Source organism: Leopardus geoffroyi, chromosome E1 (genome assembly GCF_018350155.1).
Source record: "Leopardus geoffroyi isolate Oge1 chromosome E1, O.geoffroyi_Oge1_pat1.0, whole genome shotgun sequence".
Taxonomy (NCBI): Eukaryota; Metazoa; Chordata; class Mammalia; order Carnivora; family Felidae; genus Leopardus; species Leopardus geoffroyi.
Window position 1 is genome coordinate 10,842,962 of NC_059330.1, and position 27,965 is coordinate 10,870,926.

The following is a 27,965-nucleotide window of genomic DNA, read 5'->3' on the forward strand; positions in this document are numbered from 1 at the left end:
GGGGGGGATGGGGGGGGTGAATCAGCTTCCGGCCCCGCCCCCCAGAGCGGCACGTGACCGCAGGTGGGGTGGGCGGGGCGGCATTAGTCACCAGCCCGCCGCCTGCCTGGGCGCTTCGTTCTCCCGGCAGGGCTCTCCTTGCCGGCTCTGTCCCCGCGCCCGCGTCCGCCCGGTAAGCGAGTCCCCCTGGATCCCGGACCTCCAGCGCGCCGTCTGCCAGCCGCGCTTCCCCGAGCCTCCTCCGGGCAGGCCTCTTGGGTTGCCGGTCGTGGCGCCCGGAGATTTTAAGACCCCGCTCCCTTCCCGGAAGCCGTCGGAATGCTGGGCGCCGCTGAGCTGGGCCAGAGGCCATCCGAGTTGTCTTCTGCCTCCCACTCTTGGAAACTTCTGGGAAGGTCCCTGCTGGCTCTAGTTCCTCCCAGAAGTTGCCCAGGACTTTGGGCAGCTCCAGAATTCCTCTGGGATGTGGGTGCCCCCCGGCCCCCACTGATAGAGGCGCAGCGCGCCCTGGCGTGGGTCGCGCCCCGCCGTCTCTCCCACTGCCGCCCCACCCCCGCCCTGTCGCCCCTCCCTAGTCCCCGCCTGCACTCTGACCTGACCTCCGCGTTCTCTTGGACTCCCTCGCAGGTTCCCTATGGGCAGAGTTGCTGAGACGCCAGTGAAGCCCCAAGAGTGCGCGGGGCCGCAGTCGCGCGGGAATTAGGATCCCGACCTTGCTGAGTGCTGTGTCGCCCGCCCGCCCACCCAGCAGAAGCGTCGGGGCAGTGGCACCATGGCCTTCTCTCAGGTGCAGTGTCTGGACGACAACCACGTCAACTGGCGCTCCAGCGAGTCCAAGCCCGAGTTCTTCTACAGCGAGGAGCAGCGGCTGGCCCTGGAGGCCCTGGTGGCCCACGGCCGCGAGGCCTTCTACGAGGTGCTGAAGCGCGAGAACATCCGTGACTTCCTCTCGGAGCTGGAGCTCAAGCGCATCCTGGAGACCATCGAGGTGTACGACCCGGGCTCGGAGGACCCGAGGGGTGCCAAGTGGCCCCGGGGGCCCGAGGACAATGGGGTTGGTGACAGCGAGGAGGCCAGCAGGGCAGGTGGGACCCCCACCGAGGCCGAGCCACCGCCCTCTCTGGAGTACTGGCCCCAGAAGTCCGACCGATCCATCCCGCAGCTGGACCTGGGCTGGCCCGACACCATTGCCTACCGCGGTGTGACCCGGGCCAGCGTCTACATGCAGCCGCCTATCGATGGGCAGGCCCACATCAAAGAGGTGGTGCGAAAGATGATCAGCCAGGCCCAGAAGGTGAGGCAGCTGCTGGGCGGGAGTCCCCGGAAGGGAAGCTGGCTCGGTGGGCCTGCGTCCGGCCCCCAGCATATACGGAGACCGCAACACTGTCTCTCTCTTGTGCGTCTCTTTGCTTCCTCCCTGGCTGCCTCCTCCCCTGCCCTCATGGGGTTCCTCCGTTTCTTTGCACAGGGATAGGGGACCCAGGTTCTCTGGCAGGAGATGGTGGGTCACCCCATCTCAAAGGGCCTTTGTGCATTGTTGGGGGAGGGCTCTGATCTCCCCAGACGCTGCAAGTACGTTCCCCAGAAGAAGGTGCTGTGATGGGATGGGGCGGGGAGAAATCTCCGGGTTTTCTCTCACTTACTGTCCCTCAGGATGGCTCTGATTCACCCCTGAGAAGCAGGACGCTCTCACACACGCCGTGAACCCTCTGGTGTTGCTTTTTCCTGGGTAGTGGAGAGAGTCTGGAGTGGTGGAGAAGGCCTGGAGACTAAAACACAGCCTGAGTCCATCTGAGGCTGGCCTGGAGGTCCGAGTTCAAAGGTGCCTTTTTCCTGGCTGTGCTGGGCGACTGAGCGTGCCTTGCTCGCCCTCTCTGAGCCTCTGTGTGAGCTTTGCAATGGCAGAATCTTTCCAGGCTGGGATGTAGGGGATGGGGGTGGGCCCTGGGTGGAAGCGGAGTGAATTCAGCTCAGGGTTGTCCGCCTGTGAATTTTGCCAGTGAAGGGACCTCAGGCATTGCCTGTTCTCGACCCCTGCCGAGCCGTGCTGTACCCTGGTGCGGGTAGTCGTTCTCAGCCGATGCACTGACACACATCCTCGGAAGGGCCAGGCCGGGAACTGGTGCGCCTTCTTACTGAGAGGAATTCTGGGTTTCCAAGCACATCCTGACATGATTGGTAAAGCCTGCGTGGCGAACAGTGTTGAGAAAGGTTTTGAAGCCAGGTCCGAGCTCAGTAGAGAGCAGCGAGTGATGAGCAATGTGTGTGTCCATGGAGGTCTTTCTAGCAGAGTCTAACCCTTCCCCGGGCCCAGAGCGGGGCAGCAAATCGCATAAGCCCAGAACGCTGGCTTTGGGGACCATCCTGGCTGACAGGGCCTGGGGGAGCTCTTGGGCAGGGAACCCAGAAGTGGGTCAGGAGCTGACAAGGTGGCCACGGGTTAGGTTTCTAGAAAGGTGGAGTCCCTGTCCCCTGAGGGGGCTGGCAGAGTCAGATAGCCCGTGTCTCGGAGCCTGGCTCTCGGCCTGATCCCAGGGAGCTTTGGGGCTTCGGGTTTCTTCTGGTGTGTCAGCTGGAGGTGGTTAGGACCAAAGCTGCGTCTTTGGCGGTTGTAAAGATAGAATCGGGTGACGGGGGTGAGGAGGAGTTTCAGGAAGAGGAGGGAAAGGGGGAGGGGGAAGGGGCCTCCATAGTTCCTGGGCTGAATAACCCGCCCCGCACCTGCCATGGCTCAGGACGGTGCTGCTGATGCGGTGCCTGACCCGAGGGCCTGCAACCCAGTCCTCTGGGAGGGCCTGTTGGGATCCCATGACCCCTTCTTTAAAACTGGGAGAACGGAGGCCCTGGGTGGGGCTTGACCTGCTGTGCCAGGGCTCCCCCTCCTCTGCTCCTCGCCTCCCCACCAGGAGTAGGAAGGAGGCAGACACCAGATCTCTGCTTGGCATGGGAACAGCCGGCCAGTCTAATCTCCCCCAGACAGAGGACTGATGGCCTGGCCCAGTGATGGGGGCCAGATAGGGGCGCCTGGGGCCAGGCTGGACACCGGTGCACCCTCCCCACGTGTCTATGTCCGGGGCGAAGCCCCAGCCACCCCATGCAGTTCCATGGGCCCCCGAAACTTTGTTTGCTCCCCACAAAGGCCGCACCAGGTTACTGGCGTCGCTTAAGAGGACGTGGCCGGGGGGAACGTCTGTCTCGGGTTTGAACCCCAGTCTGTGTGGCAACTGCAGTTGGCGCGGCCCCCTGATCGGCTGGTGTTGCCCCCTGTTCCCCTCAGAATGGGGCCCCCCTGCTGAGACTGCCCCATGCTGTCAGCCGGCAGGGAGCCTCCCAGACCCAGGAGGAGGGTCTGAGGCAGTAGAGGCTCATCTGTCAGATGAGAGCACTGAGGCACGGAGGACAGGGATTTGTTCACACCCCGCGGCACCAGGGTGAGCCACGCCCCTGCTTTCCATCCTGGCTGCTTCCCTGTCAACTCCGTCCAGGGGGCCCGTGGCCAGCATGGTGTGTGGGTGGGCGGGCAATAATAACAGCCACTGTTTTCTGAGTGCGAGGCACTTTATAATTTCAGGTAGTGTTATCTGCCCATTTTTCAGATGTAGAAACTGAGGCCTGACAGCTGAGTCCCTGCCAGCGTCACCTAGCTAGTTCTTGCGTGGAGGGGTGGGGACCAGGCCTGTGTTGTCCTCAGACTCTAGGACAGGTCCCCTGCCCATCCTGGCCTGACAGAGCACAGCCACAGGCAGGGCAGGGAGGGGCGGCTCAGCCAAGCTGCCTGCGATCCTCCCATCTGCCCTGCCCCGGCTGCTTCCCAGGCCCCAGCGCTGGGCTGTGCCGCTGACGGATGCTGACGGGGGCTGACGAGGTGCTTTGCCTGGCCCGCCCGCCGCCACGGGGACCTCTCCCTGCCTTATCTCTCCCCATGAATCACCTCTTCCCCTGCGCCCCCGCATCCTCTCCTCGCCCCCCCAGCAGCAATGCGCGGAGAACACTCCCCCTCCCCAGGCCTGGGACGGGGAGCCCGCCGTCCAGCCGCTGGGCCCGAACACTGCCCTACCCCTGCCCGCCGGGGCACCTGGGCCGGGGCGGCTGGTGCTGACTCAGGGCGGCCCGGCCCGCCACCTCCTCACGGCGGGCAGACCCTGGGGCAGGGAAGTGACACAGCACACGCTCAACCCGCCCCGGCTTGGCCGTCAGGGAGCGGCTGTGTCTCCGTCAAGACTTCTGAACCCCCCTCTTTCCCCAAAGACTAGAACGGAACTGGTACCAGGAGCCAAGAGTGCTGGGATCGGGTCCCTGCTCTGCCTCCGCCACTGTGTGACCCTAGACGAGCCTCAGTCATTTCATCTGTAAAATGGGTAACACTGAAGATTGTCAGGGGTCCCTTCAGCTCTGACATCCTGTTGCCCTGCGATTCTGGACTTCTCTGGGACGAGAGACCGGAGGGTCTTGGGTCTAACTCTACCGGCTGTGTGGCCCTGATCAGGCAGCCTGTGCTCTGAGCCGTCTTCCAGCCCCATTGGGCTCCAAGTCTCTGAGATGGAAGGCCATCTGCCTGCCGCTCCCCCCACCCCGGCCCCTGGGGACCAGTGATTTCCCTGGGGAAAAACCTGCTTTGGGGTTCCAACTGCATACCAGAGGCCAGGCCTGTAGTATCATGCCCAGGAGGGATGAGCCCCAGTCTCTCTGTTGCAGCCTCAGAGAGAGGGGTGAGGCCGGGCTGGGTCCGGGAGGGGGCTGAGGAGGGAGTGCCCCCCCTCCATGACATGGGCCCCCCCCCGAAGGATCGCTTCACCAGACCCAGACAGCCCAGGGAAGATCCCAGGGGCAGGTGGGAATCACCGACAGGTGAGAAGACGGATGGAGCATGAGGGAGAATGAGTTTTGAAGGTCGGACTAGAACCCACTTCTCGTGCCTGCCAGGCCAGGGCTTGGGAACGGAGACCCAGAGAAGTTAAGTTTCTTGCCTAGGGCTACACAGCAGGAGGAGACGGCAACCTCACGAGGCCTGATTAACCCCACATCTTTTCTGTCAACCCCCTGCCTTCACACGCCGAAGTCTTGGCTCACGGCTTGGCTCCAGGAGAATAAAAGCAGCTTAATGAGGCGTTTCTTAAATGCCAGCTATATGCCGGCTGCTGAGCGGGCACTTTACCCCCATTGTAATCCTCCCGGCAACTCCATAAAGTAGGTGTTGTCTCCTCAGTGCAGATGAGGAAACTGAGGCTTGGTGGAGCTCAGAGAGGGCAGGTATCTTGCTCACAGAGCTAACAGCGGGAGGAGCTGGACCCAGCACCCAGGTCTGTGGGCTCTGAGCCTCTTTTCCCCGGGAGAAAATGCATCACGGCCGATGTCTCTGAGCCCTGCCTCTGATGGGAGCTTTGGCGCCTTGCTGCGGGCCCCCAGCTTGACTCAGGACAGTAAAAGCACTTTCACGAGGCTCCTTGTCCCCAGCAGGCTCCCAGACACGGTGCTCTCCCCAGCGGGGATGGGGGTGGGGGCACAAGTATGACCAACACAGGACTGGGGAGACCAGGGCTACCGGCAGCTGAGGCCACGGCGGGTCCCTTTGGAGCAGGAGGGAGGGCCCGGCAGCCTCGCTGCGTCCAGAGGCCCCAGGGGCGGCCCGGTCAGCCGGAGCCCAGAAGGAGCACGGCTGGCCCAGGCTCGCGCCGCGAATCCGGGGAGTTGGCTCCTGCCTGCTCCAGCAATTCCCAGCCCAGGCCCAGGGCCCTCACCTGCCAGGTGGGGAACATCTGATAACATCGTTCCAGGTGTCAGCTCCGTGTCTCCCAAGGCTTCCTACCCGACGGCGTTTGCATCTTAATTGAGAGTTTGAGGAGAGCCAGGAGGAGCCCTGCCAGGAAGGAGGGCACCGGCCAGCCTCTTGGAGCACTGGGGCAGGGGCGGCGCTCCCTCCCACAACCCCTGCCGACGTTATTCGCGTCGCAGAGGAGGACGCTGAGGTTAGGGCGCTCAGAGCGGGCCAGGGCCTGCGCGGGGCTCCACAGAGCCCCGGTCCCCCGGCTCGGCAGGCTCACCTTGAGGCCAACCGTCCTCGCCCTGGGCCAGCAGAGAGGGGCCGGTCCTCTCACGGGCCCCCGGCTCTCCTCTCCAGCTCGGCCACCCCCTTGCTATGTGACCGTGAGCCTCTGTTTCTTCATCTGCAAAATGGGGACTGGCCACGTGTCTTGCGGCAGTAACAGTGAGCCACCCACAAACTATTGAGTGATCCGAGGATGCTCGGTGCGGGGCAGGGCCGCCCCTCCACACTGGGACCACGCCCTGCGTCCTGGCAGGCACTGGTCTGCATGGGCTGCTCTAGCCTCCTTCGTGGCTCCCGAATGATCTCCAGGCTTAGGGATCTTCCCAGGGTAAACGCCACGGTGGGGGGGGGGGGGGCAGATGGGCTTGCATACCACTCAGACCCACACCCAGGCCTCTGCTGCTGTCTCACCATGCTGTCCCAAGATAGTTGCTTTGCCCCTCTGATAGCACCTGTCTCAAAGCATGCTGGGACTCAAATGGGAAAAGAGGTTATGTCAGGCCCTCGGTGTAATGTCTGGCATGGAGCTGGCGTTTCATAAATACCAGTTCTCTTGGGTCTTCCTCCTTCCCTCTCGCCTGATAGCCTCTCTCAGGGAATAGTCTGGGTTGAGAAGTTGTGAGCTCCCCGTCCTGGAGGAGTTCAAGCAGGGGCTTGGTGGGATCCAGTAGAGGGGAGTGGGCATCAGGTGGCCCGGAGGCCTCAGGCAAGGAAGTCCTTTCCGGGCCAGTCTTCCTGGCGGATTAGGATGCTCAAGGACACCTCAGCATCTGTCACCCTTGGATCCCAGAGAAGCTGAGATTTTACAGGCTTTTGAATTTACGAGTCCGAGATTTTCCAGTTTGAAGATCCTCAGCTTGTGCCACGCGCTGATGACTGTGTGGTGGTCTGGTTGGCTGGACTTTGTGACTGCGGGACTCTGGGGCCCCTTGGGGCCAACGGGAAGGGGGAGGGGCCTGTCTTATCCACAGGGCGCAGCCCTGGTCACCTGGCCCTCCCCCATGCTCTGCCCTTTTCTCTGCAGCATTCCTGAGCCTTGGTGAGGAGGCCGATGTCTATCTGGGGAGGGCTGGAGACTCAGGGCAGGGCCCGCGCGGCTGGATGGGGCTGGGCCGGGTCCCTGGACAGAGGGCTCTGGGTGTGACCAGTATAGTATGTGCCTCGACCCCGTCCGCTGCAGTCATTTGGCACTTAGGAGGCCCCAGCCTCCTTTAATTGGCCTTAATGAGGCTTCTGTTTTAATAATCCAGAGGGTGGGGAAGGTACCAGGGCTGATGAATGTCAGAGGGGAGAGACCTCGGGTTATCCGTTCCATCCCCCGCCCCCTCCTCCCTGCCCCGTGTTATCGAGAAGAGAAACCAAGGCTTGGAGAATGGAAGTGCTGGGCTACGGGCCACCCAGGGAAGGAGTGGCAAATGCCCCAGGGCAGTGCTGATGGTCAGGAGTTTGTTTCAGAACCCAGAGTGGGCTCTGGGGGGCGGTGCGTGGAGTCACAGCTAGAATGTACACAGGATCCCCCACCAGGGGAAGAGCGCTAAACAGGAGGTCTCTGCCACCAGCTGACTGCGTGGCTCTGGGACGGGGACTCCTCTCTCTGGACAATGGGAGTGGTCATCACTGCCCCCACTTAGTCCCTGGAAAAGGGACGCCTGTGTGAGTGTCAGAAAGCTGGCCTGGTTATCCCGACCCTGGCTTGGGTCGGCATGTGTTATTACCTACACAGACTCCCCCGCCAGGCCGCAGGACCAGGCTGTGCCCTCGGCGACAGGCCTTTGGAGCCAGAGGATGGGCAAACTGGTTTGGAGAATGCCAGAAGTCAGAGGGAGAGTCCCTCACAGTGGGGCCAGCGGCTTCCAGGTGTCCTCCTCAATGCCCGGAGAACCTTCTAGGCCTTTCAGACAGTGTCGCCTTAATCCTGCTACCACCAAGGGAGGGGTGGGGTGCAGGTGCAGGGGGTGGGGTATGTGTGTGTTGGGGGGGGGGTAGCAAAGTAATTGCCCTGCCAGTGAGGGAGGAGGAGCCTGTGGCTCCAACAGGGAGCCTTAACCCCTCCATGTGTACAAGGGGGTGGTGATAACTACAGGGGAGGTCTGCCAGAGATGAATCCTCCCAGTCTTTGTAGGTCTGAAGGGTCTCAAAATTTTGGTTTTGAAAGCTCTTTTCACCGGGTAGAGAATTCTAGGTTAAGAGTTTTTTGCATTTAGTGCCTTAAAGATGTTGCTCCGGTGTTCCCTGGCTTGCGATGGTTCTGTGGAGAAGCCGCCTTTTCTTTGTTCCTCACCATGTAGTGGTCTTTTCCCCCGCTGCCTGCTTTACACATTGTCTCTTCATCACGGACTTTAAGTGATGTGATTATGATGTGCCTCGGTGAGGTTTTCTTCACATCTCTTCTGCCTGGAATTCACTGAGCTTCCCCGACTCTGGATGTAAGTTTTCATCAAATGTTGAAATGCCATAGACACTATTTTTCAAACATTCTTCTATCCTCCCCACCCCTCTCCACCTCAGCACTTTTGAGACTCCAGTAACATGCCTCCTGGACCTTCTAGGTGGACTCCCAGTTTGCTGATGCTCTGAGCCGATCCTGGTTGTTCAGTTCCTTAGCATGTGTCATTTGGGATAGTTCCTATTGTGTGTCTTCAAGGTCATTCATCTTTTCTTCTATGGTGTCTAATCTGTTATTAATCTCATCCGGTGTATTTTTCATCTTAAATGTTGAATCGTTTTACATCTTGAGATTCAGTTGGTGGAGGGGAGCAGGGGAGAGGGGCAGAGGGAGAGAGAAAGAGAATCTTAAGCAGGCTCCACGCTCACCATGGAGCTTGATGCCGGACTTGATCCCACAACCCTGGGATCAGGACCTGAGCTGAAATCAAGAGTTGGATGCTCTACCGACTGAGCCACCCAGTCACCCTTGGTTTGGTGTTTTTTATGCTTTATTAAGTGGGACTAGAGAAGACTTAATCCAGGGTAGAAGTTGGACTAAGGACCACCTCTGGCCTGCTGCCTGCTTGTAAATAATGAAACACAGATGCGTACATTTGCTAGTGTGCCGTCTGTGTTTGTTTTCATGCTGTAATAGCAGAGTTGAGTCGGTCAGAGCGATATGGCCTGCAAAGCCTGAAGTATTTACCATGTGGCCTTTACAGAAAAAGTTAGTTGGCCTCTGGTCCAGGCCTTATTTGCCCACTGCTCACGTACTATCCTTCTGAGGACTCTCCTGCAGGCCCTGAGTTTTAGAGGGGTGTGTGGTCTAGCTGAGGTGGGGACGTAAAAGATTCCTGGTCCTGTGTGAGCACTGGTGACTGTCCCAGCTGCTCTTTTCTGGCAGTTTTGTCCCAGCCTGCGTGGTTTCCTCTGTGCATGTGATACTTGGCCACCAGCTGAAGGCTCGAGGGGCGGCCCTGTAGCATCTGGTGTTCACTCTCTGCAGCCCCCTCTCCTCCAGTACTCCATCCTGAGAATTGTAGCTGCCGTGCTCCGGGCACGCCTTGTCTCCTCAACTCCTGGAGACTGCCGGACCCCACCAGGGTCTCCCCCTCCGCTCTGCCGCATCCCAGAGGTAGCTGAGGTGGTCCTGGGGCTGACGTCATTCATGTCCCTTCTCTCAAGGGTCACTGTGCTTGCTGCAGTCCTGTTGGCCACGGTTTCACAGATCGTGCCTGGTTTTTGTCGTGTTGTTGTTTATTGTTAAGGCGGGAGGGTCAGCGTGGGCTCTGTTCCTCTGCTGTGGCTTGAGGCGGAAGTCAAATCCAGGGTTTAGAGAGTCATCGTTCCAAACTTTAGAACAGTCTGCAGCATTCTCTGTGTTGTTCCCGCGAGCTGCCGCCATGCACCAGCCTTCCAGCTGGCTCGGAGGGAGGTAGGGATGGCGAGTGGTGATGCCTGGCCTGTCCACCCCAGAGTGCACTGTGGGTCTGGTGGGTCAGGACTCAGGTTTGTGTGCCAAGGAGGCAGGAAAGTGACAGCGGAGGCTCTGAGCTTGCCCCGTTCCCGCATTAATTCACACACACACACACACACACACACACACACACACACACCACCCCCCACCAGGACACTAAGGTTCTTGCCCAAGGCCATGCGTCTTCCCATGCCGCCACCCTCTGCCTTAAATTGACAGACCCGCCTATAGTTCCCAAGACCCAGCGAGGGACTTGGGGTCCTCGTGCACCCTTGCTGTGACTGCGTCTGGGCTCCAGGGTGGGCGGGCTGCTTCTGTCTCCCCCGTCTGCTCTGAGCACTTTGAAGGGACAGACCATGGCTGGCTCTCTCTGAGCCTTCTCCACGCATCTCCGTGGCCGAGGAGGGCGGGGCAGGTGTTACAGGGAGCTCTGGGAACCCCTGACCTGGGTCTCAGAGTCCAGGCCTTCAGAAGATAGGTTGCCACTCAGCAGGTTGCTGTGGCACTTCCAGAAGTGCACAAGCCATTCGCGTTCAAATGGCAGAGAGGAGCTGGGAGCGGTGTTTAAGTTGGGGTTTGACCATGGATAGGAGTCGTCCGTGTGGAAGAGAAAAGGAAGGTGGCCCAGCAAGGAGAATAGTGTGTGTGGCTCCAGGCCCGGGGTTTTAGGGAGGGGTCAGCTGGATCAGGGGCCCCCGGGGAGAGATGCTGCTGCGGAGCCTGGGCCCACGGTCCGCAGTTTTCCGGGTTTTCCAGTTGCGTGCAGAACCCCCTAGCCGTCTCACTCCTGCCCTTCGTCTCCCGGCGCTTCCACAGACCTACTCTACCCACCGGTCCCGTGAGCACACTTCTGCTCCAAGAGTGGTTCCTGTGGCCACAGGGAATCTGAGAAACAGCTCTGGGGGTGCCAGGAGTCGCAGGCTGGGTGTCGACCCAGGGAGGCGGGGAGTCCCGTGCCGCTGGTGCAGAGGGAGGCAGGCAGGACAGTGGTGGGCACTGTGAGATGCTCCAGCTGGCCCAGACAAGCCAGGCAGGGCTCCTGGGCAGGGCACAGGGTCACCTCCAGCTTCCAGCCTCTCCCTCCATCTTCTCCCCGGCTTTGGCCCTGGCCTTGCCCAGGACCTCTGCAGAACGTGTCTCAGCTGGGACTGCAGGAGGTGGCTGGTGTTGCCCTCTGGGTGGGGCCAGCAGCTTTGCGCTCAAGCCACACTGTGGGCTGGATAGACCACAGCAGTGAGCCAGGCCAACACCCCCATGTGGCAGATACGGAAACCCGGGGCCCGGGAGGAGCGGTGGCTTGTCCCTGGCTTCCCTCATTGCTGCGGCCCAAGCCACTTGGTCACATTCTCTGTTGACAGAAGCTCCCTGAGGCCCGCCTTAAGCCAGGCTCCCTCCACGAGGGATCTGAACGGGGAGCTCTGCCCTTGATGAGGTCACCGTGTTATGGGCAGGCTGAGCCACCCAAACAGATAATCAGGCAAGGGAGTGAATCCCTCCGTGCCTCAGTTTCCTCATCTGTAAAACGGGAGTAACAACCACTGCCTCACAGCATGTTTGAGAATTGAACGAGGTAGCCGTTATTGGGGCTCATTATACCATCCCACGGCACGAGGGCCTGGGACCGCTCTCGCTTTCTTAAGCAGAAGGCATGCTGGGTGGGGCGAGAGACCCGGGTTCTGGTCTCGAGTCTCTGGCCCCTGCTCTTCCATGCACAGAATGGGGATCTGCATGCAGAAGTCAAGGGCCTCCAGGAAGCCTCTGGTTCTGACTGGACAAGCTGTGGGGGCCTCCGTGGGGAGCACCAAGCCCCCTCCCCCAGCATCATCCCAGTGCCTAGGGGGCACCAAGCACCCCTCCCTGCTCCCGGCGTCAGCTGGCACCTGTTACAAGCCCTCCTTTGACCGCCCCCTGGCACTGAACCCAGTGTTTGGGGAGAGCTGGCGCTCAGCCCGGGGACCCTGTGGAAGGGATGCACCATGGGGGGCTGGCCCCAACAGGTCCAGCCCAACAGCAGTTGATCCCTGGATCAAGTGCCCTACCTGCTAGAGGGCGACTGGGGAAGGACACACGTGGAGTGGGTCCTGCTGAGGCATGTCCCCCAGCCCAGGCCCAGGGCAGGTCCCCATCTGCCACAGCAGGCAGGGCCTGGAACCGGGCCTGACCGATCTGGTGGGGGAGACAAGGAAACGAGGGGTGATGGCTGCCTCGGAGGAGAACTGGGTTGGCTCCGCCCTTTCCAGGGGCGGCTTTATCCAAGGGGATCCCAGGGCTGGCTCTAGGGCTGTGGGATCCCAGGCGAGGAAGTCCCTGCCACCACCCCAGCCACCTCAGGGTCTCATCATGCTCCACCGATGAAATCCAAGGCTGTTGTGAGCCCACCCGGCTGCCCTCGTGTCTCATCTGCCCTCTCATCCACCTCCTCGCCAAGCAATCTCTGGCCTTTCCTTAAACATCGCCTGGGACGGGGAACTCACTCTCTATCAATACCCTTTGCCTAACTTCGGGTCAGAAAGCGCCTCCTCAACTAGTACCAACGTCTGCCTCGACTGGCTCCTCCCTGCTTACCCTATAGCCCCTGCGTAGTCCGTACAAACTCCCTCTGCCCGACCCGAAACAGCCCCTCAGAGACTCAGAGCCAGCGAGCGGCTGTCCCCCAGAGAACGGAGTGAATCCTGGGCCTCAGCCACCATGGCGCCCTGGCTGGTCCCACAGCTCTACTGCACCCGTTGTGTCAAAGAGAAAGCTGGGCCCAGAGAAGCTAGGCGTCTTGCTCAGGGTCACACAGATCGAGTCCGGGGCAGGGCAGGGCAGGGAGGAGCCCAAATGGGCCTGCAGGGACCAGCTGGGTGAGCTCACCGGAGTGTGCAGACTCCTCCCCAGCAGGTCCCAGGCTGCCTCTCCTTCACCCTGTGCCTGCGGATCCCAGTGAGGGGAGCCGGGCAGGCCACTCTCATGGTGGGGGTGGGGGTGAACTTGGCTCCTTAGCGGGCCTGGGTAGGTTCTAGCCTGACTATCCCCAGTTCATTGTATGGCCGAGTCCCTGGCCTCTCTGTGTAAGGCTTTTCCAGAAGGTTCTCAGACCCTGGACAGGGCAGTGGTGCCAGCCTTGAAGGATTGGAGGGGCTGGATGTCTGTGTTGGTTGTCAGCATCAGGCCCTGATTCTCATGGGCTCCCCCTTAGTGCCTGGTGGGACAGGGACGGACGGGGGACGAGAGAGAAGGCCAGAGATGGTCACCGAGCCCCACCAGGCCCAAGCGTCTGCTGACCACGCAGGGGAGCTCATCCCAACCACCCTGTTCTTTCCCTGTTGCTTCTTCCTTCCTTCGTGCTTTGACTCAGGCCAGTGCCCCTGCCTGTCCGGCCTGGAGCGTGTCACTGCCCACGTCGGGCTAGGGCTTGGGCTAGATGCACTCTGATGTCTTGGGGTCTCACCCTGAGCCCGGTCCAGGAGGCTTGAGGTCAGCCATTGTGAGGACAGATGTCACACGTGCTGGTTTGGACTCTGTCCAGCCAGGTAGGAGAGGTGGCAGCAGAAAGCCTGCCAAAGTCCACAGCAGCCCCGAGCTGCACGGGTGACCTCAAGAACAGCTGTGCCGGATGCTGCCTTCCTGGCTGTTGATACATCGGGTTCATCTCAGCATCCCAGGGTGGCAGGCGGAGGGCGATGGTGTGGGCTGCTGTTCTGGCTCGGGAATGCAGCCCAGGAAGGGACCAAAACAGGGCGCCCCCGTGCTGAGCCCTGACACCCACAAGGAAGGCTGCTCTGGGGACTGGCCCTGACACGCTCCAAACCTCAGGCTGCAGCCCCCGACTCCAAGGTGTTCTGTCTTCCCTGCACCTGCCTCACCGGCCAGGATACACAGGCTTTGTTCTCTGCAGTCTCGTGTTACGGAAACAGCGGGCACGTTGAATGTGCTTCTCCTCTATTTGCCGCTGCTCCAGAGAGTCCAGTCCCAGCCCCGAGGCCGTGGGGGGCAGGGCGAGCGGGGCGCCCAGACAGGGTGGGGGGTGTGGGAGGGCTGAGTGTCCTGCCGAGGCACCTGTCCCCACCGCCGCGCCGCCCAACAGCCCTGGTCTCTTCCTGCTCGCAGGTGATCGCCGTGGTCATGGACATGTTCACTGACGTGGACATCTTCAAGGACCTGCTGGAGGCCGGCTTCAAGAGGAAGGTGGCCGTGTACATCATCGTGGACGAGAGCAATGTCAAGTACTTCCTGCACATGTGTGAGCGGGCCCGCATGCACCTGGGGCACCTCAAGGTGAGCTTGGCTGGTCATGAATGACCAAGCGGTCATTCAGTTGGTCAACAAACACTTGGAGCACCTGCCTTCTAGGGACGGAGTCCTGTGCCTGGCACAGAGAGTTCAGTGATCCTAGAGCCTCCTGCCAAGTGGTCGCCTGACCTCTGGCTGAATGCCCAGAGGGACAGGACACTACTTCCAACGGTCAGAGATAAGATAAATGTTGATCAAGGGTTGATCAGACACTGGAACCCACGCAAGGTGCCACATCACATGTTATTTCAAAGCAGCCCATGCCACGCTGGTTACCTGTCTTTGCTTGCACACTGCCAGTGACAGGGCGCTCACCACCTGGTCTCCAGCAGCTTACATCCTATCTGGAGAGCTCTGACTCCCAGGAAGTTATTTCTGGGGGCTTAAGCCAGAATCTTTCTCCGTGCGACACCCACCCACCGGTGGATCTGGCTCTGACAGAGGCAGCTGCCTCGGGTTGAGGTCAGGCAAGGCTTCCTTGATGGCTGCAGAGTTGAAATAAACTTGAGGAGGGAGAGCAGAGTAGAAAGGGTTTTCTAGAGAAGGTCACCATGGAGCAGAGGTGGAGGGATCGGGGTGAACCTGGGTTCTTCACACTGCTTTGCTGTGTGTCCTGGAGCACATCACTTCCTGTCTCTGGGCTCTAGGATTTCACTGGTCCCAAAGAGAGGCAGATGGACCAGGGGGCTGGGCTCTTCCGCTCAGATACCCTGCACTTGATCCCTCACTTGCGGGCAGGAGGAGCCCTCCTTCCACCCAGCTGTCATTTGGCACCTACTGTGGGCAGCACGTTCCCCAGAGAGTACAGATCAGTACGCATGACAACAGCTGACACTTTCATAGTATTTCACTTGGGTCGGCCCCATCCTAGACACTTCACATGGTTATTTTATTTACTCTGCATGATGACCCGATGGGATAGGGCAGTTGTTCCCATTTTACGGATGGGGAAACGGAGGCACCTGTGCAGGTGTTTAACTTGCTGCCCGTTAAGTTAAACATATGGGGTGTGGGGGCCAGCACCGGAGCTCCCTGGCTGAGCCCCAGCTTCTGACGGGTCAGAATCCCCTGGGCTTCAGGCCTGTGATCTGAGCAAAGTCCCTGGAGAAGGGGCGACGCCGGGCTGGTTAGTGAGGGGCTGGGCTCCTGTGGCTGTAGTTTGTCAGTATCTGTCAGTTGTGCCCACCCATCCCCGCTGAGGCCTTTCAAGTGGCTGTGAGCTCTCCAGGCGGAGAGTCTGTGGCTGTGGGGCCATTTTTATGTGGTCTCTCCGGCGGGCTGACCCCAAGCCCCGCGCTCACCCACCACCGCGCTGCCCGCCGTGTAATTAGCACCGAGCGTCGACTCCCGGGGCAGACAGCTCATGCTGGAGAGGTCCAGAGCGTGTAAGAGGCGTCTTTTGAAAGGTGACCGCAGAAGCCTCTGCCCTGTGGGCAGCAGATCAGAGAACCTCCGGGCCCATCCCCACTGCACCCTTGCCGCGTGCCCAGTGCGCACCTGACGCCCATCCCATTGCTCAGCGCCTGCATGCTCCTGGGGCAGGATGAAGAAGCTTGTCCATGCCAGGCGGGATCTGAACCCAGGATTGGCCGCTCCGAGGCCCAGCCCCCTGTCTAGTGCCTTTCCTCAGCAGCAGAGGCTCAGATGCAAGTCTGCTCGGAGCGTTCGGAGCTCCCAGGAGGTGGGGGGGAGGCAGGACTGGGCTGAGAACGTGACCCAGAAGGCTGCACGGCTCACTGTGCCAAGCCAGCGTGGGCCTTGGGCACGTGGCTCCACCTGTCTGAGCCTCCGGTGCCTCGTGGCCGTAATGATGTCTCATAGGGTTGTTTGAGGATGAAATGAGAGGAGACAATGGCTGTGAAAGCGCTCTGTGCGCTAAGGGGAGTTACGCGGCTGTTGGCAATAACAAGAAATTATAAACCCCAGGCCCCAGGCGGGGGAGGGTGTGTGTGAGGCCAACCCCCCAACACTTGAGCTTGAAATGAGGCCATAGCCCGAAGCATGGGAGGGGCAGCTCACCCCAGGGGTCCTTGGCACATTCTGCCCTGCTCACCACCTCCCTGCTCTGGGGAATGTTAGCAGGCTCTGCACAGTGATGCGCCCAGGAGCTGGGCGCCACGGAGGGTCAGGTACCTTCCTGGGAAAGAACGTGTGACCCTGACCTCCTCATTCTTGCTGTTGAGCCCGCCCGCTCCACAGCCTGGGCAGGTGGCCAGAGGCTCCTGTGCGCCCAGCCCTGGCCAAGTGTCACCTTGTCGAGGGCCTGCCTGCTCGGCCTACCTCCCTGCCCGCGGGCCAGCTGGGCCCGGACCTGTCTCAGGAGCACTTCCTTTGCCGGTAATCCCTGGGCCCGCCCTCGGCTGCCCGCCACCCCTGCCCAGCTCTGCAGCAACCTGCCCTCAGCTCCTACAGGCCCAGGATACAGGTCTGACCCTGGTGGGGTCATCCTTGTGACTGTGGGGGTGTCGGGCACCAGTCTGGGCAACGCCAGGAGCCAGGCCTGCGCCCATCTCTGCCACCTACACTGTAACCTTGGGCAGAGATACTGAATCTTTCTGGGCCTCGTTTTCCCTTTCCCTTCCCCTTCAAGCTGTGTTCCGGCTGGGGACTACCCCCACGCCCTCACCTCCAGGCAGCCCACCACCCTGCACCCCAGCCTCCTGCCTCCTGAGCCTTGAGCTAACACAACACATTCTGCAAACAGCCGGTGTATTGTGTGGGCCAACCCCTCTCTTGCTTCTGATTTTGAGGTCAAGTGCAAAGACATGCACCAGCACCTTCCCGGGTGTGAGGGTCCCGGCCATCCCCAAGCACCCCAGCCTGCTGGCTCAGCTGGCCCCTGACTCTCTCAAGCAGGGAGTGGGGGAATGAGCCACGCCAGGTGACCCAGTCACATTTGGGGTGAGACTGAGGGCTGAGGGATGCCCCAGAGGCAGGGGGAGCCAGGCTGGGCCTCCAGCCTCACAGCTGAGACAGGACCAGAGCTGTGAGATGCCTGACTGATCTGAAAAGCTAGTCGGCTCTGTGCGGCCAAACTGGAAAAACCAGCAGCCACTTGGGCTAAGGCCGGACCTATTTCTGATGAACAAGAAAACTCCAGCCACCGTGGCCGTGGGAAGGCACTTGGTGAGGATACAGGATTCAGCCTGTGGCTTGGGTTCCACGCTGGCCAGGCCAGCCTTGGCCCCCTTCTGGTGCCCCTCCCCTCCCGTCCTGCCGTCTCTGATCCTGGCCTGGGTCTGTAACGGACTCGGGTTGTGGGGCAATGCTTCTCAACCAAGCGGGGTTTGTCTGGCTTGGGATATTTGGCAATGTTTGGAGACTTTTTTAACGGTTGTGACTGGGAGGGTACTATTGGAACCTGGCGGGTAGCAGCCAGGGACACTGTTAAGTGTGCACAGGACAGTCCCCACAACAGGGAATCGCCTAGCCCGGAATACCAGCAGTGAGCAATCCACCTTAGTGAGACTGAGCAACCCACCGTAGGGGAAGAGCCAGGGGCCCCTCAGACATCAGGGTCCTGGAGCTGGGCTGGCTCAGCCCTGCCCCGTCCCCTACCCCTGAGGGTGCTGTTCATCCCAGCTTCTTGCTGTTCATCCCAGCATGGGGACATGGGTGCTCTGTCCCCTGCAGTCTGCACGGTTGGCCCGATCTCGCTGTCACCGGCCAGACCTGGTCAGGGTGTGTCTCCGGGCCTCCCCACTTCTCCTTGGGCCCAGGAGATGTTAGCAGGTCCCTGCAGAGAGCCACTATGGTCCAGCTGGGGGCTGGACTCCACCTACTGGGAGACCATGGGTCGGTCACTCCCCCTCCCTGAGCCCACCTGACTGTCACACACGGCCGACAGTCCTGGCCTCTCTGGGCCTGACCTATGACACTCTAGATATTTTCTGGTCCTCTGTGTCAGTCCCCTCTTGCCCCTTGAGCAGAACGGATCGTATCCCAGGCACACTGCATGTGGTGTCACATCCTACTTTGGCACCTCAAATTATGGAGCCCCCACTGAGTGCCGGGCACCTTGCTGGCCCTCAGCCACGTGCACCGTGGCTTCCTTCAGTCTTCGCAGCAGCCCTGAAGCATAAGAGCAGGTAGGCCCATTTCACAGGTGAGAAAACTGAGGGGTAGGGAGGCCCAGCTGGCATCCATTTGGTGCCAGGACTGGAGCTATGTTTGACCAGAGCTCGGGGGGGGGGGGGTGGGCACTGGGCTGGTCCCCTTTGCCTACCACTGTCCCACGTGTGGGCCACGGCCAGCTCAGTACAGGGTCAAGTGGCATCTTTGTGAGCTTAAGAGGCCCCGTGGGGGATACAGGCAGGGCACTACCGGTTTGCCCCAGCCTAGTGTCCCCCACACCGTGCCCCATACGTGGCTGGGGCAAGAGCTGCTCTTGGAGCAGATGAAACACTGCCCAGCCGTCCCCCCAATGTCCGCTCAGGGACCCATCACTGCCCCTTTGACACACGAGCAAGTTGAGGTTCCAGAGGGTCCACGGGCTTGCCCCGGCCACTCCTCTTGAGCCAGCCTGGGTGCCCTCCACCCTGCCTGCTCTGTGCTCTGCTGGGGGTGCCCCGGGGCTCGGAGACAATGCAGCTTTGTGGGATCGTCTCCCTGCGCTCACCCGAGCCCTGACTCCTGAGACGTTACCTCATCTGGGCCAGGCCCCATGGGGCGGGACCCACCCGGGAACAAACAGCTCCAGGATTGGATGGGCCTTAGAGTCGAGGCCATCCATGCAGCATGCAGACAGGGAAACTAAGGCCCAGAGAGGGCCAGAGACCCACTTAGAGTCCCATAGCAAATCTGGCACAGCCAAGGCTGCCTCTCCTGGAGTTGAGTCACTCTGAGATGTAGGTGGTGACCTCCTGGGCCCTTCACGGGGCCACGCTTTGAGGTGGGCAGGGGCAGACACCGGTGAGGGGGGAATTGAGGCTGTTCTTCCGGGCTGAGGAGAGGCCTGTGGCCCCAGCATGCAGAGCTCTGGGCCGGGAGCCCACAGAAGCCACAGAACCAGGCTGTGGTCGGGCGCAGGTGACTGGAAAAGGCCTCGAAGCGCCTCCAGGATCTTTGTTACAACTTCTGGTCCCTGAGCATGCTCCGTGTTGGGTACAAAGTCACGAGCACTAATTGTCCTGGGTCATGGCCAGCTTCCTGCTGAGCTGGCTGTGTACAGACAGGCAGCCTGGGGGGCAGGGGAGCCGGCCCTGGGAGTAAAGGCTTATCTGCCTACTGGGCTGGGCCCAACACCCAGCGATTATTCAGCCCACAGCCAGGTGGACATCCATGCCCGCCCCATAAGCTCTGGGTACTGCCCTGGGGCTGCCCAGCGGAGAGGGGTCTGAGACCTATCACAGAGGGAACAGACACAGGAGCGCCCTTGGGCCGGGGGCCCGGGCGGAGGGAAGGCTCCCACTCCCTTCTCTCCGCTGCCCCTGCCCTGACTCAGGCCGTCCCTCCCTGTCCTCCACTTCTTGCTTCTCATTCACTTCATGTGCCCTCCCCCCCTGCCCCACCGTCGGGTGCCAGAACTGTTCTTGAGGGGCAGCTCCAACCCGGTCAGTCCTGCTCTGAATCCTTCCATGGCTCCCTACTGCCCACAGGGCCGAGCCAGGCCCTTAAGCAGGTGTGGGGTCTTGCATGGGCATCTGGCTGAGCCTGTTCTGCAGGCTCCATCACCCACCCTCCTCCCGCAGTGTCCTCTCGGGTCTTAGGCTGCTTTGGTTACCAGGCCTTTGTGTTCCCACGTCTGGAATGCTGCACCCTCTTCCTGCCTGCCCCACTCATCTTCTCGCCCTCTTTCCCTTCCGGGCTTTCCCTGGAGCCTGTCCCGGCCCCCCACACTGGGGGCTCTAACTCATCTGCCTCCTCCCTCACCTCCAGCGGGGCGTCCTGGTCACCGTCCTTTCTGTGTGTGTGGCTGGGGGCTTGGCAGGGTTGAGGAATGAGTGTACGAGTGGGCAGTTAGTAAGCGGGGGCCAGTGAGTGGGCGAGGGTGACGGGGAAGCCACAGAGGTATGATGCCCTCTGGAGGGAGTGATTCCTGTCACAGCGACCCGTAGGCAGACCGGTCAGGATGCTGTCAAGGGGGTTCCTGCCCCGGACAGGTGTCAGATTCACTGGGGCTTGTGTTAAAAATGAAATTCCCGGGGTGCCTGGGTGGCTCAATCGGTGAAGCATCTGACTTCGGCTCAGGGCGTGATCTCGAGGTTCATGAGTTTGAGCCCCGCGTCGAGCTCTGCACTGGTGGTACAGAGCCCGCTTGGGATTCTCTCCCTCCCTGTCTCTCTCTGCCCCATCCCCACTTGTGCTCTCTCTGTCTCTCAAAATAAATAGACAAAACAATGAAATTCCCAGCCTGACCCCAGTCCTCTGGAGGCACATCTCTGGGGGCACCCGGGAGCCTGGGTTTCTAACACACTCTGGGGAATTACCAGATGAGCACAAGTGTCCTTCCCATCCTGAGGCTCTACTTTGGGGTCCCCTCAACTGTCCCCTCCACTCCTGGGCCTCAGCTGCACTCGCTTTGCCCTTCCTGGGGTCTGCTGTGCCCTAACTCTCCTGGTGGAAAGAGAGTGCCACAGGGCCCCACAGACTGTGCACCAGGGAGGCCTCAGGTGGTCAGGGAGTCCAGAGAAAGGCAGGAGCGACCTGCCTCTGACAGGAGGCAGTGGTGGCCCCGGGTCTGCTCCCTCTGGGTCTTCACTTCCCTTCCCATGGTCTCTCGGGGCCCTTCTAGCTTGCTTGGAGCCACAGGGCCGCTCACTCACCCTGGGAAGGCCACAGACTCGCCCGAGTGCAATCCCCAGGTTCCCCGAGAGCAGGCCCCCCCCATCCCCAGCTGCACAGCCGCCAGGGGACTTTTCTAAATTGTGTCTGCACGCCCCTCTTGCTCAAGACCCTGCAGTAGCCTCCTGCCACCTGCACCGGCTTTTCCCAAGCTGGCCTGGCCACGCAGGTCTTCTCCTGCCCCGGGCTGCCCTGTGGACAGCCTTCGGGTCACACCCAGGCCACCCTGCCCCATGCCCTTTGTCACTGTCACCCCCCCCCCCACTTTCTACCTTCATATCGCTGCACTCGCCACCTTGGTCTAGACCCTGTGGTCCCCACGTACAGCACCCCCTTTCTCCAGGCCTCACTGCTCCACCCTTCCCCATCCGAGCCCCTCTCCCCCGCACACCCCGCCAGTGTGGTCAGTGCTCTGATCACATGTAATTCTGCCTCCTGTCCCCCCAACACAGAATCTCAGGGTGCGGAGCAGCGGGGGAACAGAGTTCTTCACACGGTCGGCCACCAAGTTCAAGGGTGCCCTGGCCCAGAAGTTCATGTTCGTGGATGGAGACCGGGCCATCTGCGGCTCCTACAGGTGACTCTCCAGCTTTCTGGGGGCTGGGGACAGAGGTGGCTCCGGCTCCCAGATGGTTTCTGCCCTTAATCCTGCCTTATGACACCCTGGTTATTCCGGTTCACTGGTCCCAAAACTGCTGAGGTGTGAGCGGGGCTGGGGCACGCCCTCACGCCGCCCGCCTGTCTCCGGAAACGGGCTGGGGAGGGCTTTTGTCTTTAAGACTGTTGTTCCAGCCTAAGGTGTCACCAGCCTAGAGATGGGTGTGGGCCAGGCACACGGGGCGGTCACTCCTAGAGCCGCCTTCGAGGATGGGCCAGGATGAGGATGGCTGTGGCCCAGCTCTGCAAGCCCCACCGAGCAGGGGGCACAGGGCGGGGGCTGCCCACAGCCACGCTGGGCTTGGCAGCAAAGTCACGGGTGATAGCACCTGCCATGTGCACGGGATGACAGCAGGGATGTTCCGGGCATCCTGTGAGCGTCCTTACGGGGGGCCCTAACCCCCAAGAGGAGCCCCACGCTGTGCTGTTTTACACAGGTGGGAGCGGCCTCAGTGTAAGCGACTTGTCCCAGACTCAGGTCTGACCCCGAGGCTTGTGCCGTTCCCTGCCCCTGCTCACTTCTTGGTTCCATCCAGGGCCCCGTGGCCACAGTCTGATGAACACCGGCCTGTGGGTGCACGGTGGGGGGGCCCCAGGCTGGAGGGAGGGGGGCAGGCCCCCACGTGCCTGACCGGGCTGCCCCCTCCCGCTGTGTTGCAGCTTCACGTGGTCGGCCGCGAGGACAGACCGCAACGTGATCTCCGTGCTGTCTGGCCAGGTGGTGGAGATGTTTGACCGGCAGTTCCAGGAGCTGTACCTCATGTCCCACGGTGTCAGCCTCAAGGGCATCCCCATGGAGAAGGAGCCGGAGCCGGAGCCCATCGTGCTGCCCTCCGTGGTACCACTGGTGCCCTCGGGCACGGTAGCCAAGAAGCTTGTCAACCCCAAGTACGCGCTGGTCAAGGCCAAGAGTGCCGACGAGATCGCCAAGACCTCCTCTGAGAAGCAGGAGGGGAAGAAGCCCCCGGGGCTGCGGGGCGCGGCGCTGGCCGAGCGGCCGGGAGACCTCGCCGAGGCGCCCCCACCTATCCACCCTGGGCTGCTCAACCTGGAGCGGGCCAACATGTTCGAGTACCTGCCCACGTGGGTGGAGCCGGACCCGGAGCCCGGCAGTGACATCCTGGGCTACATCAATATCATTGACCCCAACATCTGGAACCCCCAGCCCAGCCAGATGAACCGCATCAAGATCCGAGACACTTCCCAAGCTGGCACCCAGCTGTGGAGGCAAAGCCAGGACTGTGGCCCCACCCCCGGGCCCGGTGCCCCCGAGGACAGGGTCCCAGCTGAGAGCGCTAAGAACGGCCTTCCCCAGGGGGACCCTGAGCCACAGCCCCCCGTGCCCAAGCCCCGGACAGTCCCTGTGGCAGAGCTGCTTGCCCAGCATGGCGGCGACGGTGTGGACTGGGCCCTGGCGGCCCCAGGGGAGGAGACGCCCCAGAATGGGACAGACCATGAGCCGCCCAGGACACCGGGCCCAGGCCATGCCCCACTCCAGCGGCAGGTGTCTGTGACCCAGGATGACCCTGACGGCCACGGAGCGGTGATCCCCAATGGGCTAGATGGGGAAGAGGAGGAAGACGATGATGACTATGTGACCCTCAGTGACCAGGACAGCCTCTCAGGCAGCTCTGGCCTTGGCCCTGGCCCCCGGCGGCCCTCGGCGGCCTCCTCTTCTGTATCGGACGAGTACTTTGAGGTGAGGGGGCGCTCAGCCCCTCTGCAGAGGCGCCACTCGGAGCAGGTAGCCAACGGGCCAGCCCAGCCCCCCCGACGACAGCTGAGTGCCCCCCACATGACCCGCGGGACCTTTGGTGGACCCCTGGGTGGCTCGCCGTGGGCCCCAGGTCGGGAGAGAGAAGAGGCGGGTACTCCAAGGAGGATGCAGGCTCCGTACTCCACGGACAAGGAGACCCAGGTGGGTCGGGGTCCCCGCATGTGAGGGGTCCTGGGAGCCCCTCCCCCAGCCCCAAGCACCCAGTGTGGTCACCTGCTGGGGTGCCGCATCCCCAGATCAGACAGCTTTGCACGCTATGTGCAGATGGGGAAACTGATGAGCAGAGGGAGGGGGTAGGTGGCAACCACCCAGGGCCACACGCGTGGCTGGTCCCAACCCATGCTGGGCACCCACAGCCTCAGTCCCCCACAAAGTCAACCTAAGCCAGCCACTGGGAGCCGAACGGAAACGCACCTAACATACCCAGAGATTTCAGACACTGGTGTTACAGCGAGTCAACTCTGCCCTGCCATAGCGGTTGACCCCCTCCCTTGTTTGCTGACCGCACCGAGATGGTTCTTTCTAGCCCTGAGGTCACACGGCAGTAAGTGGTCCTTGTCTGGACCTTATGCCAAGCCACCTCCATGTCAATCCCTTTGATTATGGCCCTGGGGAGCACTCTCCTCCGCTCTCCCCTAGGCTAGGAAACATCTCACATTCGTCCTTTGCCTCTCCTCCCGGTGAGCACTGCAGGTCAGGGACCCAGAACCCTGGACCCCCTGCAGCCCCGGCCCAGCCCCCGGTGTCTGTCCTACCTGGAAACAGCGCACGGCTGATCATGCCTGGCATGATGATCAGGCCCATGGGCAGCATCTTGAGGTAGCTGGCCAGGATGGAGCCCGCCTTGGCATGGTTCAGGTCCCGGGCGGACAGCGACCGCTGCACGATGACCTGGGGGCACGAGGAGGGGGTGAGTCTCAGCCCCGCTCGGGGGTGCCACTGTTCTGTATCACTGGCCTGGAGCTTTAAACCCAGGGATTTGGGGAAGCTTACGGTCAAGTAGCAGAGGGGTGCTAGAAGCTGCCTGAGCGTGGCTCCCCATGTAGCCCGAGGCAAATCCTAACTGGGCCTCAGTTTGCAGATCTGCAGCATGGGAGGAGGGACAGATAATTGGAACCGATGGCATCTGAGATCCCTCCCAGCTCTGACATTATGAGTTTCTTTCTTTCTTTCCCTTTCTTTCTTTCTTTTTCTTTCTTTTCTTTCTTTCTTTCTTTCTTTCTTTCTTTCTTTCTTTCTTTCTTTCTTTCTTTCCTTCCTTCCTTCCTTCCTTCCTTCCTTCCTTCCTTCCTTCCTTCCTTCCTTCTTTCCTTTCCTTTCCTTTCCTTTCCTTTCCTTTCCTTTCCTTTCCTTTCTTTCTTTCACACCTTTACTGAGTGGCTCAGTCGGTTAAGCGTCCAACTTTGGCTCAGGCCGTGATCCTCGCGGTCCGTGAGTTCGAGCCCCACGTCAGGCTCTGTGCTGACAGCTCAGAGCCTGGAGCCTGTTTCAGATTCTGTGTCTCCCTCTCTCTGACCCTCCCCTGGTCATGCTCTGTCTCTCTCTGTCTCAAAAATAAATAAACGTTAAAAAAGTAATAATAAATAAATAAACAGCTTTGCGGAAGTATAATTCACATAGAGTTCAGCCACATAAACTGTACAAAACTAATACACAGTGTTAGTGTGTTTGTTCACAGAGTTGTACGATCTACACCTTCTAAATCGAAGTATTTTTCATTTGGTGCTCTGCAGTTTAAGTCACCAGCTGCAGTTCAGAAGTAAGATGTGTGATTTTAACCTATTTTCCAGACATGCTGGTTGAACGGAGAGCTCCCAGCATTTATTTTCCTCTGAGACGTGATAGAGCATTCGTTACGGGGTCTGGAGGGGCAACCCTGAGGTTGAAGGACAAGCTGACCTCAGTCCTGCTTTGGCACCGGCTACCTCTGACTTGGGACAAGTCGTGGCCTCACTTGGGGGCCTCAGTTTCCCTGTCTGGACGATGAGGGGGTTCGGCGCAATTCTCTGATGTCCTGTGGGTGCAAGAGCCCAGGGCTGCGCTCCTCTGTGCTCGTGGCGGGCAGCCCTGGGAGGCAGGGGTGGGGGGGGCAGCTGCTGTCACCCCATTCTGCAGCTGGAGAAGCCGAGGCGAGCGGCAGGGCCGGGCCCTTCCCTGCAGTGTCAGCGGGCTGCTGCGTCCCCGCGACCTCTCAGCCCAGGCTGGGCCGGCAGCTGTGACCCACTCCCCGTGCTCGGCCACTTAACCTCCCTGATCCCCTGTGCCTTCATCTCTAAAGTGGGCTACTAACACAGGGTTGCTGCAAGGACCGAGCGAGGCACCATGCAGGTGGCCCGGCTCACGCCCGGCTGGTCGCGAGTTCCCCAAGCTTAGGCTTCCCCTGGGGTGCAGCCTCGGGGTCAGCCACGGCTCAGTGCTGGCCCGGGGGCCTTTGGACCCTGGCGCCACTCTGGGAAAGTCCTGAACTGGCCTGGTTGTCTGTCTGTCTCGGCCGTGAGGTGAAGGCGAGAGAACCTTCCCGTGGGTGAAACCAGGTTACGGGTGCCGCGCACTCACACCGGGAAAGATGGCGCTCGCTGTTCTGATTAACGTAGCTGCTGCTGTCGCCTGAAAGGGACACTCCACGTGAAACAGGAGCAGCAGGTGACAGAAGGTGCATCGCCACAGCAGGCAGGACCCCAGGAGGCCCCCTGGCCCGAGTGCCTCCCTGCGTTTCAGACAGGGACACTGAGGTCAGAGAGGGGCTCCATAGAGCTCTCTGCCCATTGGGCCTTTCGCCTCCTGTCTTATTGGGTCAGTTTGTTTCTGAGTTCGAGTGTCCGTGACACGTGGGCGATGAGCCAGGAGGTAGTGAAAAGTCTAAAGACCATGAAAAGCCCTGTGGCCCCAGCACACAGAGCTGCCTTCTGGTGCTGACTAGAGTGGGCATCCTGGGGGGCTGGCCTGGCCCAGTGGCTGGGTGGAGTCAGGCAAAGCCCCTGCTTGCTGGTGAGGGTCACAGCAGAGTAGCACCAGGCACGTGGGATCCGGTGCAAAGGTACCTATGTCGCAGGGGTTCTGGTCCCAGTCCCGGTTGTGCCCCAGGCAGACCCAGCGGGACCCGAGGTGCAGGTGCCTCTATTGAGGGGTTTTGGTCCGAGGCCTGAGCGGGAGGACGCCAGGGAAGTGAGGCCGCAGCCGGGCCGTGAAGCCCCAATGTCAGCGGCGTTCGGCCTCGGCCTCCCTGTGTGACCCTCCTCTCCAGGCAGTAAGGCCCATCCGGCCCTGACCTCGAGGCCAGGCAGCGTGCTGACTCACTTGGCCTTCGTGGGAAGATCTCCTGCCCTGTGTCCCGCCCAGAGACGGCAGTGTCAGCCAGGCCCACGCTGAGTGGCGAGGAAAGGAGAGGTGCCCGAGGGGGGTGGAGGGGCATGTCTTGCAGGGAAGGCTCTCCTCATTCGTCCCACGGTGGCTGGCCGGGTCGGCCCTTGGGCCTTGCTGCCTCACTCGCGTGGTGGGGTCCTTGGGTAAGATGGTTGTCTGAGGCTTTGCTGGCACAAGACCTTTTGCTGCCTGGAACTGCCCACGGCCTTCCCGGGCAGGCAGAGCGGGGGGCATTGCCCGCCTCTGCCCAGAGGGGTAGGTGGCTGGCGGAGGTGACCTGATGCGTTCACAGCCCAGGGAGGACAAGATTCAGACTCCAGAAGAAGACCCAGCCCCTGCAGTCACCAGCACTGCACCACCCGCAGTGGACGGGTGGAGAAGGCTGGGGCAGGAACGGTAGGAACTCGCCTTACCGTAACCGTGAAAGGCGGGACCCATCGCTGTGTGACACGAGGGGAAACTGAGGCACAAAGTAGTGAGACGAACTTGTCTAGGACCGCCCGCTGGTGAGTGGCAAGGCCAAGAGGCATAAACCCAGGTGAGCCGGCTGCCGCCTGCCCCTGGCCCTTGGGGGGTCTCCTCACTGTCTCTGCTCTTTCTCTCCTAGGGCCAACAGATCCCCCATTATAGAGTCCCTGCCTCGGGGACCAGGGATAAAGATGGCTTCCTGCGGCCCGTGAGGACCTCGGGACCCCCGCGGTACCGCGCTGCGGCTGCCGATGGCACCCAGAGCTCTACCAGGAAAGCAAGCCCAGCCGTAACAAGCACGTACCCCTGGCAGGCCAAGGCTGGCCCCGTGCCCCGCACGCTGGCAGATCCCGGGACTCCAAGGCCGGCCCGAAATGCCAGCCCCCAGGCCGATGGCAGGGTCGCTGAAGAGCATCCAAGTCCTTTTGGAATCCCCTACTCCAAACTGTCCCAGTCAAAGCACCTGAAGGCCAGGACGGGCAGCGGCCAGTGGGCCTCATCTGATTCTAAACGGAGGGCCCAGGCCCCCCGGCACCACAAGGAACCCTAGCACCCTGTCCCTGGGCCTGGAGCCGTGCAGTCCGTGGCCTGTGCCCCAGCCCAGACTCACCACGCAGGTGTTCCTGGGGCCGCGCCAGGGATCGGCAGATGGCCGCCCAGACTCTCCAGAGCCCACCCCGGAAGGCAGGAAG

At 61.1% G+C, this 27,965-nt stretch overlaps 2 protein-coding genes across 2 annotated transcripts in view; one reads left to right on the forward strand and one right to left on the reverse strand.

Annotated features, from left to right (window-relative positions):
* FAM83G (family with sequence similarity 83 member G) lies at nucleotides 1–27,933 on the forward strand. The gene is made up of 6 exons (XM_045487564.1): nucleotides 1–172; nucleotides 628–1,294; nucleotides 14,043–14,210; nucleotides 21,461–21,585; nucleotides 22,326–23,583; nucleotides 27,413–27,933. Exons 2-6 carry the CDS (start codon nucleotides 773–775, stop codon nucleotides 27,821–27,823), a joined length of 2,484 nt encoding a protein of 827 aa, XP_045343520.1. The 5' UTR covers nucleotides 1–172; nucleotides 628–772; the 3' UTR covers nucleotides 27,824–27,933.
* SLC5A10 (solute carrier family 5 member 10) overlaps nucleotides 1–27,965 on the reverse strand; it is a 58,864-nt gene that overhangs the window by 16,771 nt on the left and 14,128 nt on the right. The window contains exon 9 of the mRNA XM_045487565.1: nucleotides 24,198–24,333. Within this exon, the coding sequence (XP_045343521.1) occupies nucleotides 24,198–24,333 (136 nt within the window). The remainder of the gene's footprint in view (nucleotides 1–24,197; nucleotides 24,334–27,965) is intronic.